The sequence below is a fragment of the Condylostylus longicornis genome, unplaced genomic scaffold (assembly GCF_029603195.1).
Source record: "Condylostylus longicornis isolate FDR11 unplaced genomic scaffold, ASM2960319v2 ptg000027l, whole genome shotgun sequence".
NCBI lineage: Eukaryota > Metazoa > Arthropoda > Insecta > Diptera > Dolichopodidae > Condylostylus > Condylostylus longicornis.
This window is the reverse complement of record NW_026577996.1, coordinates 2,619,556-2,639,508: the sequence shown is the minus strand read 5'-3', so window position 1 is coordinate 2,639,508 and position 19,953 is coordinate 2,619,556. Positions and strand designations below refer to the sequence as shown.

The window sequence follows — 19,953 nt, the reverse complement described above, 5'->3', positions numbered from 1 at the left end:
AGGTACCAGAGAGGCTCTGTTTGGCATTCAGGTACTTGTGCAAAATTGTCGTGATGTGCACAAGGATGTCTTCTTATGTTTCGTCGATTATGAGAAGGCTTTTGATAAAGTTAACCATAATAAGCTAATGGAGATATTACGAAGAATAGGAATTGATGAAAATATTATGCTATGTATAGAAAATCTGTACTGGAAACAATCAGCAAGTATAAGAACTAAATATGGCATGACCAACAACATACTAATACAAAAAGGAGTTCGACAAGGATGCATACTATCCCCTTTACTTTTTAACATCTATGCAGAGGCCATTTTCGAAGAAGCAGTTAACGACGTTGATGTAGGGATAAAAGTCAACGGCACTTTTTTAAACAATATTAGATACGCGGATGATACAGTGATTATTGCAGACAACTTAGAAGGCCTACAACATATAGTCGACAAAATAAACCACCATAGCAAAACATTCGGATTAAAAATGAATGCATCTAAAACGAAGTACATGATCGTAAGTAGAACAAGAACGCCGTACACAGCGGCCAGGATTGAGATCGACAACATTCCAATCGAACGCGTAAAATGTTATAAATACCTTGGATGCTGGTTAAACGAAGACTGGAATTGCGAAATGGAAATAAAAAGTCGTATTGAAATGGCAAGAAATGCTTTTATGAAATATAAAAAGATTTTGTGTAACAGGCAGTTAAATTTGAACTTACGCTTACGATTCATGAAGTGCTATGTGTGGTCAGTACTCCTGTATGGAGTGGAAGCATGGACCTTGAAAATCAAAGACATCAATAAAATAGAAGCGTTTGAAATGTGGACGTTTAGAAGAATGTTAAGAATCTCATGGATGGATCGCGTTACAAACGAAGCGGTTCTACAGAGAATGAATACAAAACGTGAACTATTCCTGAGTTTAAAACGTCGCAAAATGTCTTACTTTGGCCATGTAATTCGCGGAACAAAATATGAGCTTCTTCAACTAATAATGCAGGGGAAGATTGAAGGCAGAAGAGGAGTAGGGAGGAAGCAGTTGTCGTGGCTGCGAAACATCAAAAACTGGTCCGGAATCAACAACATCGGAGATCTGGTACATGCGGCAGCAGATCGAAACATCTTTCGTGATCTGGTTGCATCGATTCAATAGCTATTGACTGTATAAATATGATCGCCAACATCTGGAAACGGATAGGCAGCAGAAGAAGAAGAATATATACTTATATGCATGGAGGTATATATAACAAATATTGAAAGTTAAGGTAAGTGCTATTAAGGTAAGATATTGACTAGTTTTCCATTTTTTTCAAATTTACATGAAATTACACATAATATATTATTTATCAGCATAATGTATGTATAATGAAAATGTATGGATTTTTACATTTATAGTAAGAGCCAGTGTAATAACTTAATCATTTTTAAACTAGAGGTTAAAAAGAAATGAAAACCAGTTTCAATTTTAAATATAAACTTGCACATTATGAATATTTGTAAAAAAAAATTATTTAACATTGACAAAGACATTTGAGTAAGTTAAATTGAATATAAGAGAAGATGAAAAAATTTTTAGTTTGTTTGAATGTAGCCTAATAGAAATATGCGCATATATATATATATATATATATATATATATATAATTGACATGCATAAGTATACATATATACGTACGTATACACATATTCTTGTTTGGATATTATGCCACATAAAATGGAAAAATGCAAAGGAGTAAATCTTTATTATCTTAAAACCAGATTTTAAATTCGGACATGAAATTTAAATGCGGAAATTGAAAAATTTGAAAAACAAAAATAAAAAAATTCAAAAAATAAACTTTAATATTGACTTTATTTCTAACAAATTTCCTGTATACGTTATTGTCAATATAAAAGGAAGCTGCGCTGAGAAAGAATTAAAAACAAAATATGTGAATAAAGTTTATTTTGTGAGAAAAAAAAGTTTATACACAAGTAGGTACAGACAAAAAAAATTTGTTAAAAAAATTTAAAATAAAAAACGGTAAAATATCCGTTTATGTTATTATGTATGTTTGTATGTTCTTGATTCATATAAGTAAGTGACGTTGCAAAGGATTATGTAAAACAAATGTTAAGGAAATATAAAATTTAAAAAAATTATAATAATACTTTTTAGTTATTTATTTATTCATTTTTTTAAGGTTTTGGGTTAAATTATGATATAATTAATGGTAAATTTCACTGCAAGTGTGAGCGGACTGGACGAAATATCGAAGATTAGCATTGGAGATTTAGATAGATTCCTCAAGAGAACCGAGTGGTTTAGACAGACCATCTGAAATGGTACGCTCAATGACGGCCTGGTGATGGCGGGGTAATGGTATAAAAACGACACATTTGTGCGCTAATTGGGGTGCGGTGGAAATGTTGCATCGACCACATCAAGCAACCAACCAAAATATTTTTATTTTTTTTTTAAATATTTGAGAATACATGAAATGTCTGGAGAACTTTGCTGTAATATGCACAAAGTAGAAATGCAAAAATCAAAAAATTTGCTTAAAATCTTTAACCTGCCTGATTTTTTATTCGGGATTACAATAACAGTGAATTGAGTTCTTGATATTGAAAACAAAACAAGACGGTATTTCCGCCTTCAGAAAAAAATTATATTTATTTATACAATTTATTTAAATCAATGTTGCATTTTATTCATAAATTATGTTAATTTTATGGAATTAAGGTTTTAATTTATATGCTAATTTGATTTTCACCCAAACTAAATCCTAAATATATACACCCATATATTTCAATATAAATTTAATATACATAATACTTCAAATATTTTTGCATCTTTGTTCCAATTTGTCGTTTCAGCTAACTGTATTCGGATGAAATTTTTATATTTATGTATATTTCTTTTGATACTTAACATGTTATTTTATACAGATGATTATGTGAATATTTTAATAAAAATATTACGAATTTGGTGAAATTTAATGTTATTTAGTTATAAAAATAATCGATGAATTCGTCACATAAATGATATAATGTAAAATATTTGAAAAATTTGCATTATTAGGTAAATATTATATACAAAACTTCATATATGTATTGTATACATGTATTTGATAAAATTTATAGGCCTTTAAAATATTCAAAATACAATAGTAAAGTAAAAATTGTATTATGTAAAAATTGAAAATAAGACATAATTACAGTAAAACGCTAGAGTAGATTTAAAATTTCATTCTGCTAAATAGGAACTTACTTCCCAATAGATGTATGTCTTCAAGTTCTGAAATTATTAACATACCTCATTTCCTGCACTTCCCTATTCAATTAAAGTGCCTAAAATTGAAACAAAATTATATCACACTTATAATATTTTTATCTTTTATTCATTTGTATACAATATAAATACATATACCAACTTTCAATATGTATCTAACATTTAAAAAAAAAATTATTTTAAATTATAACATATGTACATACTTTAATTTACTAGAGAAATTATCTCCAAAACTAATATTGTTATTCTGTTAATTATACCTTTGACCACATATTTTCATCTTCAATAGACGAGAATAAAATATAATGGGACAAAATAATTGTAAATCCCAATAAAGAGTTATTTGTGCTTTCTTATGCTTTTTTTATGTTGACCGCTCTCGTATTTAAAAGAAAATAAGAAGCAAAAAATAAATTTCTTGTTGAAAAAATTTCAGCGCTTCCGCTGGAACAGTACATTTATTTCCCATGAAAAATATATGTACATATGTACATATGTATGTATAAGTAGGCTAATAAATAAAAAAAATCATCATTTATTTTTTTACATTTACAAATCATTTTCAAAACGCTCTTAATGTGTTCATGAATTAATTTTGATAATAATAATTGTTGTCCATACGTGAAGTGAGAAAAAAAAAAATAGTAAAAAAAATTATTATATAAACCTCGAAATTTTTTAAAAAGTTTGTAATAAAAAACATGAAAAGCAGTTTAAAGTAAAAGTTATTCAAAAGAAAATATATTGAAAAATAAAACAATAAAATTGCATAACTTTTAATAGATCGTCAACAGGTTTGTGAACTATTTCAAGGGTCACTCAAAAAAATTACTAATATCTAAAACTTATCGCAGGTTAAAATAACTTCAAATAACTCTACGGCCTATAGTGATACAGTGTTGCTAGATCATTATTTTCATTTCCATATTTTAGTTTTGAAAATATAGTTAGTCTTCTTTGTAATTACCCCGGATCATCCCGTATGTTATTCGCACGCTGTTATGTTAAAGAACATTTATATTTTTTACAGATAATTTTTCTTATTTCATTGCTTTATAGTTGTTTAGTTTCACCGCTAGAGTATTTTTGTTCTTCACATTTATATTTTAGAGTTTTTGACAGCATGGGGTCCGTTTATACTACCTAAAGTCTTCCAAGGGCCATTCTGGCTTTTTATATTGATCTCAATTTTTTCTCCATACGCTATAATTACTCCTTTAGTCATTTTTATTATTTAAATGAATTTGATTTTTTCTTCAAAACTTAGCTTTATATTTCTGTATTCAGTATTTTACTTCAATCCAGTATATAAATTTTTCAAATACGCGTCGCATATTAGCAATCTATGTATTTGCGAGTATGTGCAAGAAACGTTAACGTATATTAATAAATGCGTTAAAGGTTATATAGAAAAATATCAAAATTAATTTACAAAATAATTAATACAAAAAACAAACAAGAAAAAAGAAAAAATAATAATAAAAACGCAGCAAAAAATTTTTAAATAAAACACACTTTTTTTTTATCATTATTAAGTGAAAGTGATTACGAAATTTTTTTAAGTGTAGCACAGTCAAATACATACGTATATCACATATTTGTAATCTTACAACTTGTACCAAATTTAATTTATAAATTTAATAATGAATATAATTATTATAATCATATATAAAGTTATGTGTGTTAAACTGTGGCATCTAAATTTTGAACTTCATCATCCGAAAAGGTAAAGAAATTCCTAAAGCCATCTTTGTGTTAAATGCTTTTCAGGTGATCCAATAATTGTAACCTTTAAAGTTGGATGTATAATGTCTAAAATTAACGTCTACCTAATTTATTTCCCAGTTTATTGCTTATTATACTGCTTTAACTGCAAAGAGCTCTATTCACAATAGTTATTACTTGCACAATAGCTTTTATAACAAAATGAAAAACCTAAAATTGTATTATTGCGTCTTTGAATAATTGTACGGCTGCCAACATATTGAGGTATCACTGTATTAATTAAAATTACTTCACTGAAATCATATTGTTCATTTTATATATTAGTAAAGATGCTGATATTTTCAAAGTTTTTTTCTTAAGTCTTCCGTTTCTGTTTTTTTTTTCTAATTTTTATATTAAAAATGTATTTGTTGAAGAATAATTTAAGAGCGAATTGTTATATTTGTTGTATACACAAATATTAATTTTTTTATAACAAACGTTGCATTTAAAATGAGTAATATTAAAAAAAAATTTTTATTTGGAAAATTTGAAAAAGTCAGAGTTATTTAAAATTACGTAAAACTAAATTACTAAGCAATGTTGCACACCAGCTGCATGTAACTACAAAATAAGTTTATGACTATGTATTTAATAATTCGTTTATGAAATATTATTAAAAGGACGAACGTGAATTATTATAATATCTTAAAAACACTGCATGCCAAATCGTTCTTAAATATTCTAATTTGAGCGTCAAATAACTTCTTAGAAGCGATCTTCTATAAAATCCTACACATATCACTAGAATTAAACAATATATTTTATAATACAAGAAAAAAAAACTTGAAACAATATTTTTCAGTTTATGTAATAAGAAATATGTCAAAGTAATTAATAATTATGCAATATAATTGCCATGCAATTCAACTGGGGAAATCGGATTTATTTGCAGAAGAAAAATTTTATAATCTAGTTGTACATGAATAAAAATTATTTAAGGAAAAACTATGTATGCGCATTCATTCAAAATCATGAGAACACGCAGTAATTAACGAAACAATAGAAATAACATGTTTTTAATATTTTAATTTCCTTAAAAAATTGTTAGAAAATTTTCATTTCTCTATGCACATTTACATACATAATGTATGTTATTTCTTATGTATTTATTTGAATAATCAAAACATAATTTTTGTGGAGTAAAAATAATTTTAAATGTGTACTTATTGTATGTAGTTTAGTAGTAGATACACTATATAATTAAAAAAATTTATTTTATTTTTGAAAAAGGAAATTTCTTGCATGCCTGCTTCTGCGAAAAGCATCGGAAATCTCGTATATTTAAAAATTTATATAGATTTGCAAATTTTTCATATAATTTGACAAATATTTTCAATGAACGGCCTTAAAATTTCCATATTAAATTTCATATGCAAATTTTTTATTTTTAGCAATACGCTCATTCAATTTTGTTCCAAATCTGTCGGAATCCATGTACTCATGATTATTACTTCAGTTTTATTTGTAATATTACATCAAATGCAAATTTTTACATGCACATAAACAGGCAATCAATTAGTTTTGTTTTGTAAAGAAAATAATAAAACAGAAAGAAAATTAAAATATTTATATAGACTCAGTATTGAACTTCGCATATAAGCTAGTGGGTAAAATATGCAAAGAAACCATAAATAAATCATAATTTACTCATTAATGAACTTTTTGTTACTTATAATGTTATTAATTTTTTTAAACTTTTAACTTTTTTTAAAGCAAAATTATTCAACTCTAACAAAATATAAAAAATATAATAAAAACAAGTGTTGACTAAAGGAAATATTTACGTTAATATAGGTACAGGTAATGAGCAAAAACACATATAATGGGTGTTTAAATGAAATAAAATTTTTCTTATAAAACACTGCGCGGTTAGAAAAAAAACTAAAAATAGACAAAAAGTAAGAAGAAAATGAAAAGAAATTTAACGCATTGTTAGGTACGGAAATAAATGATTGATGTTAACCAATAAAAAGAGTAGAAAAATAAAAAAAAAAATTATAAAACCCAATTTCCTTTGGAATTAAACTTGGTTAAGAGGATTTTCCGCTTTTTAATAATGGAAAATATGTGTCACCACAATTATAATCACTAATGTAATACACTCGTTTCTTTTTTTACCCACGGCAACTCATAAAAACGCAGCACAGTTTAAAATGATTTTGATTTATTTATTTAATATTTTCATTTAAAGATTAAGTATTTATTAATTAACAACCTATAAATGAACAAGTTTTTAATATTTTGTTGAACTTTAACTTTCAAGTGGTTTAAACAGCTTGTGTTGTTTGCATACCCTTATTTTGGGATTGTATAGCTGACAATGTTGTTGTAATGTACAAAATGCAGTGCCGACTGCTGTATCGTGTTTGGATTTTTTTCCAAATTATAGATATGCACTAAGATTTTTAAATTATTTTTCAATTTTTCATACACGTTTTTGGTAATTTTATATATTCGGAAGTAATATAGTTCGAATCGATAGTAAGAGCAGCACCATGAGATGATTTAAGGCTATTTTGGACTTCCGGATGGTAGGGCTGTTCTTGGAGTCTTCTCGTCTCATGTGATCAATATTCTAAAAAAGGATAACTTGGATGTGAGTGCCATGACATTACGGCATAGACGGAAGTGAGAAAGCTGATGGTCTTGTATTGAAAGATATGATAGCTCCTTTCATTATGCCAAAGAAAACGGTTCTGCGCCCAATGAATGGTTGGAACAAAAATTTTATCAGCCTATCTCACTCCAAAAAATTTATGTCTCACTTGAGACCGAGAGGGCGGGAGCTAGCCGGTTCAGATTTGAGAATATATTCACTAAACTTGGCTTGCTTCTCGATGATTCAAATGAAAAGTATGGATAAGGTGGAGAACAAGTTCTGTTGTCTCTGCCCCGATAATGGCGAAACGTTGTTGCACTTATTGTGTGAATACCGGGCGGTGGCTAGCCTGCGATTGAGAATTCCAAGCTTGATGTGTCTGTTATATAGCATTAATATAGGTGGGAGTAATATAAAATCTTATGGGTCGAAGGGCCGAAGGATCGCGGTCTCCTACAGGGAAAAAATAAGAAATCATAAAATTTGTTTTTCTTAAAAAAGAAATACACTATTACGCCTATTTAATTGGTAGCATATGACTTGCGTTTATTATATTACTTGTCGTTTGGATTTGCAATTTCTAAGTCTAATTTATTTGGAATAAGTCTCATACATTTTTTCTTTAATATCAATTAATAGGAAAGAAAAATTTAGTTTCTAAAATTTTCTGTCAAAATCTAAGTCATTTATGGTAAAAATTTTATTTTGTTTAAGTGAGATTATGGGCAAATCTTTGTTTCATATTATCAATACAAAAGTGTACGTACTTATATACTGAGTGCATTAATGATCGTTCATTCAACTTTACAATGAAGGAGTTAATGAATTGTTAAAAAATTATACATGTAATAAAAATGGTTTATGTAATTGCATGAAAGTGTGTTTATTCCTTATATTTCCAGACCCTTTTACCCTTCCGTAAGGTTATTTTGTGTAATAAATGCAAATCTTTTCTGAAATTTGTGTGGATGCAATTTGACAACAAAAACAAAATTTTGTTGTTATTTCAAGTTTTTACATTTATACAATATTGTGAATTGAAAGTGAAAGTTTAATTGCACCTGAAGCCTAAAGGATAGTTTTCATTTTTTATTTAATTTTTTTTACTTTCTTTTAATTTTTTGATTATTTTCAATTTATATTTTTTTATTAAATAACAAGAAAATGTAGAAAGAAGAAAAAATTAATGAAAAAACGGCAAAACCGAACCGAATTTCAAGAAACAAGTTCAATAATGCAACAAAAGATGAAAATATAAAAACATTATTCTGGATGTATTGTATCTATATCCAATGATATAATGATATACGATGCACTTGTATGCATATGAAAGATATTGCGCGCATATACAAATTACAGCAATTATTTTGTAGCATAACTTATTTAAAATTGCACTGTGTTTGTAGGATGAAGTCAGATGCAATATGCTCAAATTATGTATAAAATTGCGGTTATGTTATAAAGGTCTCCGTTATAATGTTAATGTAAAAAAAAAAAAAGAAGAATGATGATGCAATTGCGCGCGAACAATGTGTGTCGCTCTGTATATGAGGAAAGAAGAAATTTCGTTTTATGTAATAAAAGAGATTGATTTTTCTCAACTCTTTAAATTTTATGGTCCATTCTATAAAAATTGAAGGAAGTTAAGTTAATTTTCGATATAAAATTTTTTTATTATTACGTAACAATAATTGTAAAATTGTTGTACATTTATACCTTCAGTTTGACAGAAGGTTTTACGTACATTTTATAAACTCGAATGCATTAATACAGGCAGGGAAAGTTTTTGAAATTTTTTTGGGAGAAAAATTATAATTGAATACAGAATAAATCAATTTAGTCGGCGTTTTTTTTATTTTGACCAATTGTCGTTTTATTTATTAGCAAAAATTTAAAAATATGCAATTTTTGTCTTTTATTTTGGTTTCTTGAATTCCATATACGAAACGACAATCGATATAATCGATAAAATTAAGAATAATAAACTAAAAGAGTTGAAATTGATTTTAATGAGAAGTAAAAACTAGAAATTTTTTTACTTTTTATAATTTTGTGCCGTGAATTATGCAAGATAATTTATGGTTGGTAATAAAAATTATTATGTACACTACATGATGCGTACTCTACGTAACATTTAAATACGTAACAAATGGGTATAATATGAAGGGAAGAAAATTGTTATAAAAATGTGATAAAATGATAATTAACGAAAATATTATGCTTTATTGTACATCGTACGCGATTTTATGTAATGGTTTAATAATGTAAATGTGAAGGTTTTACTGTGTACTGCATAATAGTAATAAAAATAAATTAATGTATATGCCTACAAGAAAGTGATGTCGTTGGCATGGAACCAATATGCAATTTCAAAAATTTCGGAGCGAATCATATTGGATAGATTAGCATAAGATATTGAATTTCAAAAAGAAAATCTAATATTTTTATATATTATATATATTCTTGTGTTACTTAATTAAAATGTTTGGTCAGTTTGAGAATCACTACAGGAAAATCAGATTTTTCTAATTGACAATACTCGTATTATATTTACAATATTGTGTGACATAATACTGAAATTTAGAATCATCATAACATGACATATTCTCGTTCGCGCAGTGTTGTGAATGTGAAGAATCTAAATGTATTTCAAATGCTAATATTACAATCGGATTAAATATTATATTTAATTACAAAACGAATTGTCATTATTCTCTTATGTAAAAATATGTAATTATTAGTTTAAAACATAAAGCGCAATGATTTCAAAAGATTAGCTTATAAAAATGTTATAAATTTTTGAAACAAAATCACTTGATCATAGCGGAGATTACATATACTATATGCATGTATGTATGTGCATGTGAAATAATCGCCTTCTTTTAAGTTATACGAATATTTATTGCTACTTAAATGCGAACACAAAATAGTATTTGCTGCATTGAATTTTAATTATTTAAAATGATTCATAAAAATCTTTATGTTCGTACGTTGGTATAATAAAAAAAAAATATTATATCGCATAAAAATTTATTTATTGTTATTGTGTACTATATATGAATTTTAATTAATAAAAACAAAAAAGTTTTTGATATTTTAAAAAAAGGTGGCAAAAAATGGATTGTGTTTTACGTTATAATTTATTGCAAATATTATTTTTCGCCAAAAATTGCAATTCAAGCAATTCCATGCATGAAAAGAATTAATAAAATTATTTTCGCATATAAACAAAAATTATATTTGGTGAAAAAACAAGGACGGGACATGGAGAACGTATAGGGAAAGCGCGTGACGATAACTCTGTTTGGTTTCCCAATTTACCATAAGAAGATTGATATCGTAGCTATACGCTATCAAAATATGTATACACATAAAATAAACTGCTTTCAGAGAGTAATCTATTTCAAGTTTAATTGAAATACCCATGTATGCCCGAGATTTTGTGATTTGACGTCCCTGGATTATTTTCTTTATAAGCATATATGAAATTGCTTATCAGTCACCCGGCATCAATCGAAATTCTTTTATTTTAATTCATAAATTATATTGCCAACAATTGATTTATTAATTCGATTAAACTTATGTATATACAAATTCTAAAATATTGTTTATTAAAATAAAAACAGTTATAATTGTGACATTAACATGAGACAAACTATCAAAAGTTAAAAATGACATAACGAGTATAAAATTTTTCTTTTTATGTTTTGCATTCGCCGTCAATATCAGATTGATTTCGGATAAAATAATGGATTTTTATTTCGGGCAATACACTTTTCAATAACAAATGAATTATTACACTTTTACATACTATACATGTCAAATGGGTGAATTTAATTTTATTTGAATTTTTTATATTATTTAGTGCTATTTCATCGGAATTTTGGTCATTCAAACTTAAAATATTAAAACATTTATATTATAAAAAAATTATTATTCATAACTGCGTGACGTTATATTTTAAATAAAATATAAATTTATTTTTTAATTTAGTTAGTGAAAGTCAATTATTTTGGTAACACATGTATTTTTCAAATAAACTATTATGTAATCGTGCATTTAAAATAATTAGAAAAAACAAACAAAAAAATATCTATATGGAAATATTTTGTTACCTGGTAAACTAACTGTTTTCAGGTAATATACCAAAAAATATGATTGTATGTACCTGATTTTTGAAACTATATAAAAAGAAACTCAATTATATTAAGTATACGAAACACAATATGCAAAACTTCATTCACCGTAAAACTTATCGAATTACATCTCGGTAATAGGGCGTAGTAATTATAAATGTTTGGTAAGTTTTTATACTTTTATCATTAATATTTTTATGCTTTCATTCACTTGTTAAAAGCTTTAATGGTAATTGTGAATAATATTGCTGGTAAATTAATAATTTATATGCAATAATAGTTTTTTTTTTTGTTAATGTTTACTTATTAAAATTTGAAGATATCTATAAGAAGAGGAAAAATTTGTGGTTAAGATTTAAAACGTGATTTTGTCAAAAGCTAATATAATTTTATTTAGTTTTATCGCTTGGTAAATTACAATAGTTACCATGCTTTTTTGAATTTAAATCATCTTAAAATCAGATTTGATTTTTGATTTGATTAAAGGAATAACTGTATATACCAAAATGATAATAGGGATTGCTTGAGCGTGTCAACACACATTTATTTACTTTCATTACTTGACTGTCAAATTGGAAAATTTTGTAGGAATATCTCATGTTTAAAATTACAGTTGCATATCATATGTCAAAACAGCATTTTAGGAAACAGCATTTTAGGTGTTTGTTACGCAGAAGTGCACTATATATATAATTTTTGGATTAAAAAGTTTTGATTCTGGTTCTAATTGAAATACATCTATTTATATAGAAATACTTTCACTCTCTGCCTATAAAAACCTAAATGCATCTCTCTCCAAATTTAAATTTAAAGCTCAATATGGGCAAGTGAACAAAAACGGTAAAGTGATGTGTCATAAAGTTGATCTTTTTTCAATTAAAAAAAAGTGGTCATGTGTAATAAATTTGTTTTTTTTGTAGCTTTTTATATAATCTACTAAATATAAGTGAAATATAAAAAAATGTAAAATCTTACAAGTTTAAAATGACGGACATTTGAAAAAAAAAAATATAAAACAAGGTAGGTTATGTAGGCGGGTTTTTTATAGTAACGTTTTTTGATTTTATTTAGCAAAAAATTTGATATCCGAAAATAAAATTTTTTTTTATTATTAAATTAATAAAATTTTGTTTTATTGACTTGTAAACAACAGAAAAAGACGAGATTCAATTGAAAGCATAACTTAAAACAGCACGTAATCGTGTTATTTTTATTTTCAATTTTGTTATATTTTTTGAGCACAAAGGTAAAATTTCCATATTATTGAAGTGAAATGTGATTAATTAATAAAATTTTAGCTACATTCGAAAAGAAAACTATAAATTTATGACTAAAAACTTACGCCTAATAATCAAATCCAATTTTTTCCTCTGCCTCTTCAATATTTATGCCAATATTGTTAGGCATAAATATTGAAGAGGCAGAATCTTGCATTATTGGCAATTTATCTATAAAATATGTGATGATCACAAACAGCCACTTATTGAAATCAATAAGGCGCTTTCTAGAAACGAGAAATTCCGATTTGATCTCGATTATTTCCTGTAAAGTTACGGATAGTTATTGACTGAATTTGAATTTTCGAAACTTATCGTTATGTTAAAAACTCAATTGTTCATTAAAATTGAATTAATTTCGATTAAAACGTTTTTTTGATTTATACAACTTTTTACATTCTGTTATGCATACAATTAACACAATCAATCAAATAAAATTGCTTCAAGTCATAATTAACTTCAACTGATGATATTTCGTGAAAATTACTAAAAAGAGGTTGAATTTTACACATTTAATAAGGTTATCGTGTTTGTTTCATCACAAATTTATAAATCTCATTATTTCATTAATGATTTCCACCTCATGATTTATCATTTTTGTTTATTTATTTTCGAAAAATTATATAATACATACATAATATTAAAAAAATGTCTGTATTAAATAATATTAAAAAATGTATACTTAAATAACTGGCATTTCTTATGTGAATAGAACTAATAACAAAATACATACGTTGTTTATTTAAAAATGTATAACTAATTAAAAATATTTTAATTAGTTTTAAATTTTAAGGAATTTCACGAATTTTTATTGAGATCTTCTTAAATTTCTGGATGCTGGTAGGCGTATGATCGTAAATAATGTTGCTTTTGTTAAAATTGTACTATTTTTTGTAATCATTATAAGTTACTATTTAGCTCAGCTGCTCACCACAAAGCATTTACAAAAAAATTGTACAAAAAAATGCTACATGTCTGCCCAAAATGACTTTATTGTAATAAAGTTACCTTATGTACATAAAAATCTATTTAAGTCATAATACTAATAAAGAGAAGCAGTATGAAAACCTTTGCACCCATACTCACTATACAAAAAGATAGAAATTTTAAATCTAAATCTAAGCTCTGCTTTCAACCATCACACTAACTAATTTTTATATTAGGGCTGGAGCTGTGTGATCTGATAATAAAAATTAAATTTGAGACAAAGGAATACGGAAAAAAATAGTGTATTTAAAAAAAAAGAATTGGAAAGTAACATACATAACGGCAATAAAAGAAAATTCAATTTATTTACACGTAAAAATAAAGGTAAATTACAATAAAAATTTGTAATGTAATGGAAAGGTTACCTTCCCTATATTGCCATGGCACTAACTTCGTATAAATAAATCATGTTGTGTATAAAAACACAAAACGTCGACGTATGAATGAAAATTTTTTGGAAAAAGTAAAAAGGAATTTGATAAAAGATGAAAGGTTTTTTTAATTTATTTATTTATTATACAAGAAAAAAATGTTTAATAAAAATTGATGTTTAAAAACTTAGAAAGGAAACAAGAGCAAAATGAAAGTGAAATGAAAAGTTAAAATAATTTTGTTTTAATCTATACTGTTGTACTGTTAGTTTTATCATTTTGGAACATACATACACATATTATGTATGTACATATATACGTCAATTTTCAAATGACATACATTGCCCACTAAATGTTTGACGATATGTTTGATAGTATAGTTTGAATGCATCTATGGTGAACCATTTTATGTCAAATTATAAAGTTTTGGTAAACGAATGTGTTATAAAAGACTACTTTCCCAGACATGTTAATTGGAGATATGAAGTAAAGCTTTTTCCAAATTTGTTCAATCAAAATTATGGATCTATTGAAATGTGACATTTAATATTAAATGGAATTTCAATTTTCAAATCAATGATATTATTATTTATTCATTTAAAATATCACAATTAGTGACACTTGAAGTAACGTAATTATAAAATATTACAGGAAATAATAGTATGAAAAATTAACAATCCAAAATAAAGTAAATTTTTAGACATAAAATTTGAATTATATTCAGTTAATATAATTATACATAAAATTCATAAAAATACATACACACACACTTAACTAAAGATTTCTAAACGGCATCTAAGTTGATTTCGTGAAAAATTTACTTTGTTAATTGAGCCTCTGTTATATTATCAGAAATAAAATAAAGTAATTTTCGACATACACAAATATACATATTTCAATATATTCAAACATATGTATCTGTATAGTATGGTGAACACATGAAAATAACATTTTTTATCACTTACTTCCTTAAAAGAAAATTTTTGGTGAATACCCAAGTGTCAATTGCCTATATGCAAGAAAAATCCCTATTGCTATTATGCAGCATTCATTAACATATAATTTTTACTATTATTTCATTTTCTTGTGCCGTCTTTCGTAATACATACAAAAAAAAATGAAGTATAACAGATCGTTAATATGTGCATATTTTTCTGTGTATTAAATTTTCCTTTTCCTCTTTTAAATTTTCTTTCTCTTTTCTCCACCTAAATTTTTGCCGTTATATATTATCGTAATTCGTAATACGTAACCGTTTACATCATCACAGGTGAAAAGTAACATCACATTTTTGATAACATCTATTATTTATATCATGTATGTGTATAAAATATATGTATATATGAAAATAATTTAAACACGACCATGACCTATCCAATGACGTTTATAATAATAATTGTATGTGTTTGTATGGATAAGTGATGATGGCGATGATAATGATGATTCAAAATTATTTTTGTTTTTAAATTTTAGTTGCAAAAAGTTTCAACTGATTTTTAATGAACATTTCCAAGTCCAAAAATAATCATGGGTGCTGATGATAATGATAATGATCATGACTTTATATTTTTATACCTACTTTGTATACAATATTGTGTTATACTAGTTATTCATTTTCTGTGGTTTCAACGAACATCTGCTTTTAAAATTTGGCAGACAGTGAAAGCGAATTTAATTATAAAAAATAAAGTAATTAAAATTGAGTTTTTAATTAGCGAAAAAAAAAATAGCAAACTGTCAAATTAAGTGACATACTATGCTGATATTCGCGAAAAGTATACTCTTGTAATAGTATACTTTTAAGTATACTCTCGAAAAGTATAGTGAACAAATTGCCATTTGTACTATACAGGCAATTATTTTAAATTTAATTGGAAATATGTTTTTGATTCGTGAAACTTGTATGCTATTTTTTTACCGAAAATTTGTATTCGCCGATTGGGTTTATTTTGGATTGGGTTTATTTATTGGATTGTCTTAACACTTTCGAAGCATATACGAATCAACAAGAGACCGTACAGACGACATAGTCAAAAAATACCATTATTTGTTGGATTTTACAATCTGTCACAGCTCTATCCAACTATAGTTATTTTTTCAAATTATGAGGACCATTACCATATTGTCGATTTTGGATTATTTGCATATCTCAAGGCGTCCGTGTACTGATCTTGAACTTTCGTATGTCGAAATTTGAACACAGTCAAAATTATCTTCATACATAAAGTAATTGTTTCAACTTTCAAAAACTTTGATATTTTTACATGTAACCATCGAAACGAAATAAAAAAATATGGAAAATTATAAATGATTTTAAGCGATTCGAATTGAAAGCAAAAAAAATTAAAGGAAAGAAAATATTAAAAAAATTTAACAAAAGTAAAAATGAAAAACAAACAGAAACAGCTATAATTAAGCTTATCCCTATCCTATGTCATGATGTAAACATTCGAATATAATCAAATGGGTAAGTTATTGCTTCTGATTTGTGCTGTTGTTGCCTCTATTATTGCTTCTGTAATCGTGTTATGCTCTGTATGACTTGAGTTTTATTTTGTTTTTAAAAACTAAAATTTTCTTTTTTGAATTTTCGATTTGCTTTACTGTTTTTTGTCTCGTTTTTTAAATGAAATTAAACTTTTTTTTTGCGATATTTCTTTTTTGTTTTTTATTTTTTTTTTTGGAGATAGAAATAAGAAGAAAAGAAAAGTCACATGAAAAATACTTTTCTCCCGCCACTTTCTTTTACTTTTGTTGTGAAGATTTTTGTTTTTACATTTTTTTTTTTTATTTCTTACTGTTGCTGTGTAATGTGTACTTTTTGTATTTTTTTTTAAATAACAATTTTTGGTGGTTAAAATTTTACATTGCGGATGATCAATCTTCTTACCTCCATATGATTTTCAATATGGTACATCTGTTGTAAAGAAAACAAAACTATATAAAAGTTTTGGGTCAGAAAAGGTTCCATATCATTCGTAGTTTTGCGTTTGTCAAGGAAGATTACTTTTCTTCTTAAACAAAAAAAAAAATTATTTTTAATATTAAGTGAAGTTGAAAAAAGGAAACAAACAAAAAAGTTGAACTGTTAAAAACTTAAATTTTATATTTTATTTTTATCAAAATATTAAATGGCTGCTCGGTTAATTGTAAGTGTTAACGCTCTTTTTATAAGAAAAAATAAATAAGGATAATACAAAAGGATAACTTGATAAAAATTTTAATAAATTTGTTTTTTCATGAACTCAAAATTTACAAGTGGATTATTTGATTCATGAATGAGCAGCTTTGAAATTATTTCCGAAAAGATAAATAAGCTGTTGAAACTTTTGAAATTATAAGGGAACATTCATACAAATTTCAAATAAATATTAAATTGGTTTGATTTTTAATATTGTGAATTGTTTTGACGCGTTTTTTAGAAGATTATTCAAAATGTTGTGTGTAATTTTATGTTGAATAATTTTTGACTTAAATGTTTAATAGTTTTAATTAGTTAGTTGTGATTTTTTTTTATTAATCCGAATTTTTTTTAATAATCCGATTTTTACAAAAAATTTATACTGAATATTTAACAAAATGCAATTTGATACAAATGAAATTCGAATAATTTTTGCTATCAAGAGTACCAAATTCTTGTTGTGAAATAATGACAAGTTAAGATTTAAGTCAATGATCTTGGTGATACCTAATATAAAGTTAATTTCTTTCTAAATGACAGAGTATAAATTAATTATTTTAAAGTACTTGTAGAGCAATTATTTAAAACTAGCATTCGGAAATAGTTTCAAAAATAATCGAGTAATAATTAAAATTTCTTATATGTATATAATTATGAAATATTATATGAATTTCACTAATTTTATTATTTATAATACCAATAATTCGAACAGTTCGGTATTGCTCTCATAGCGGGAGTTGTTCATGGTAAACCATCTTTTGGAAAGGAACATGTTCATATAAGAATACATTTACCAGAAGTTCATACTGATTCATTGCATACAAAAGAGATAATTCATGACAGCGGACATCATCATGGTGGAGGAGGTGGCGGAGGAGGCGGTTATAGCCATGGTGGAGATTTTGATATAACTCCTATAATTGGAGGATTGATAGGCGGTGGTTCTGGAGGGGGCCATGGTGGAGGTCACGGTGGAGGTTTAGTTCATGGCGGTGGAGGTGGCCACGGCGGTGGTTTTGGTGGCGGGGATCATGTTTCTACTTTAGCTATAATTGAAAGTGGAGGTGGATTGGGTGGTGGACATGGTGGTGGTCATGGAGGAGGTTTTGGTGGTGGACACGGTAGTTTTTCTGGTGGTCATGGAGGTATTAGTGGTGGTTATGGCGGCGGCCATGGCCATTCTGCTGGTAATTAAATATTTTTTGTACAATTTAAAATAGTTTCCTTCAACTTGTTATTTTATTTTTAAAAAACTTAAAACTTTTTGACACTCATATGAACATGTTAAAAAATATTTAATGTTGTGATAAATAAGTTTTTAACTATATAAGGTTGAAGAATACTACATGCCTGGTTGCGAAAGCCTTTTAAGTATATATTGATCAGTTCACCAAAAAAAGTCATGCAGAAGTCAGAAAAATCCAAAAAAACTGAAAAATGACTTTTTTCCATTGGACTGCAAAACTCTAAACACAATAGATACTTAATTCGGGCTTATTATAAAAAACAAAATTAATTTTGGTTTTAAAATTTTCTTAACATTTTAAGGTGGTTCAGCTCTTCAAACTTTGGCTATAATTGATGATCATCATGGTGGAGGCATTAGTGGAGGCTATGGGGGTTCTTCTCATGGTGGGGGAGGATATTCTAGTGGAGGACACGGAGGAGGATTTGGTAACGGCGGACATGGTGGTGGTGGACACGGTGCCGGTGGTTATCCTGGCGGAAGTGTAGGTGTCGAAACCATAGCAATTACAAATAATCATCTTGACAGTGGAAGTCACGGTGGTGGATATGGAGGTTATAGCGGGGGTGGACATAGCGCAGGAGGCCATGGTGGTGGAAGTTACTCCGGTGGCAGTAGCTATTCAAGTGGCGGCGGATTCGGCCACAGTGGCGGTGGAGGATATTCAGGTGGATTTGGTGGTTCGGGACATGGAAGTGGAACTGATATATCACATATTGTTGCAATTGCAAGCGGCTCTAGTAATGGACATGGAGCCTCTGGACATGGTGGTGGAAGCAGTTCTTATGGCGGTGGAGGCAGTTCCTATGGTGGTAGTTTTGGCGGAACTGGCGGTGGTGGTGGCGGAGATTGGTCATCAACAGGATCAGGTGGATGGCAAGGTAGTGCAAGCTCAAATTCGGGTGTATGGGCAAACCCACCAAGTAGTGGCGGCAGTAGTAGCAGCAATAGTGGTTATAGTTACCCAACACCACATTAAAATTAAAAAGTAAAAAATTGAATAGGAAAATGAAAGAAATAACATTACACTTGTTATATGAAGTATTATAAAAAAAAGTAAACATATATAGAAGACAATTATATAAGTGTTTAGGCTGCTACAATACCAAAGCATAA

The 19,953-nt window shown here is 27.1% G+C and overlaps 2 protein-coding genes across 2 annotated transcripts in view; both read left to right on the top strand.

Annotated features, from left to right (window-relative positions):
• The window catches only part of LOC129607443 (post-GPI attachment to proteins factor 3), a 74,526-nt gene extending 73,970 nt beyond the window's left edge, over nucleotides 1-556 (top strand). Inside the window, exon 7 of the mRNA XM_055518470.1 lies at nucleotides 545-556. The gene's annotated coding sequence lies outside the window, so the exon portion shown is untranslated. The remainder of the gene's footprint in view (nucleotides 1-544) is intronic.
• A 17,991-nt stretch (nucleotides 557-18,547) lies between these two features.
• Nucleotides 18,548-19,816, top strand: LOC129607489 (keratin, type I cytoskeletal 9-like). The gene is made up of 3 exons (XM_055518518.1): nucleotides 18,548-18,573; nucleotides 18,651-18,778; nucleotides 19,140-19,816. Exons 1-3 carry the CDS (start codon nucleotides 18,548-18,550, stop codon nucleotides 19,814-19,816), a joined length of 831 nt encoding a protein of 276 aa, XP_055374493.1.
• The last annotated feature ends 137 nt before the right edge of the window (nucleotides 19,817-19,953 follow it).

What these genes read in the sequence shown, in the direction of transcription:
- LOC129607489 (XM_055518518.1), top strand. Translation starts at nt 18,548, where the DNA reads ATGGTGGAGGTCACGGTGGAGGTTTA. An exon ending in GAGGTCACGGTGGAGGTTTA is followed by an intron (nt 18,574 to 18,650) that starts GTTCATGGCGGT and finishes TATAATTGAAAG; the next exon opens with TGGAGGTGGATTGGGTGGTG. An exon ending in CGGCCATGGCCATTCTGCTG is followed by an intron (nt 18,779 to 19,139) that starts GTAATTAAATAT and finishes TAACATTTTAAG; the next exon opens with GTGGTTCAGCTCTTCAAACT.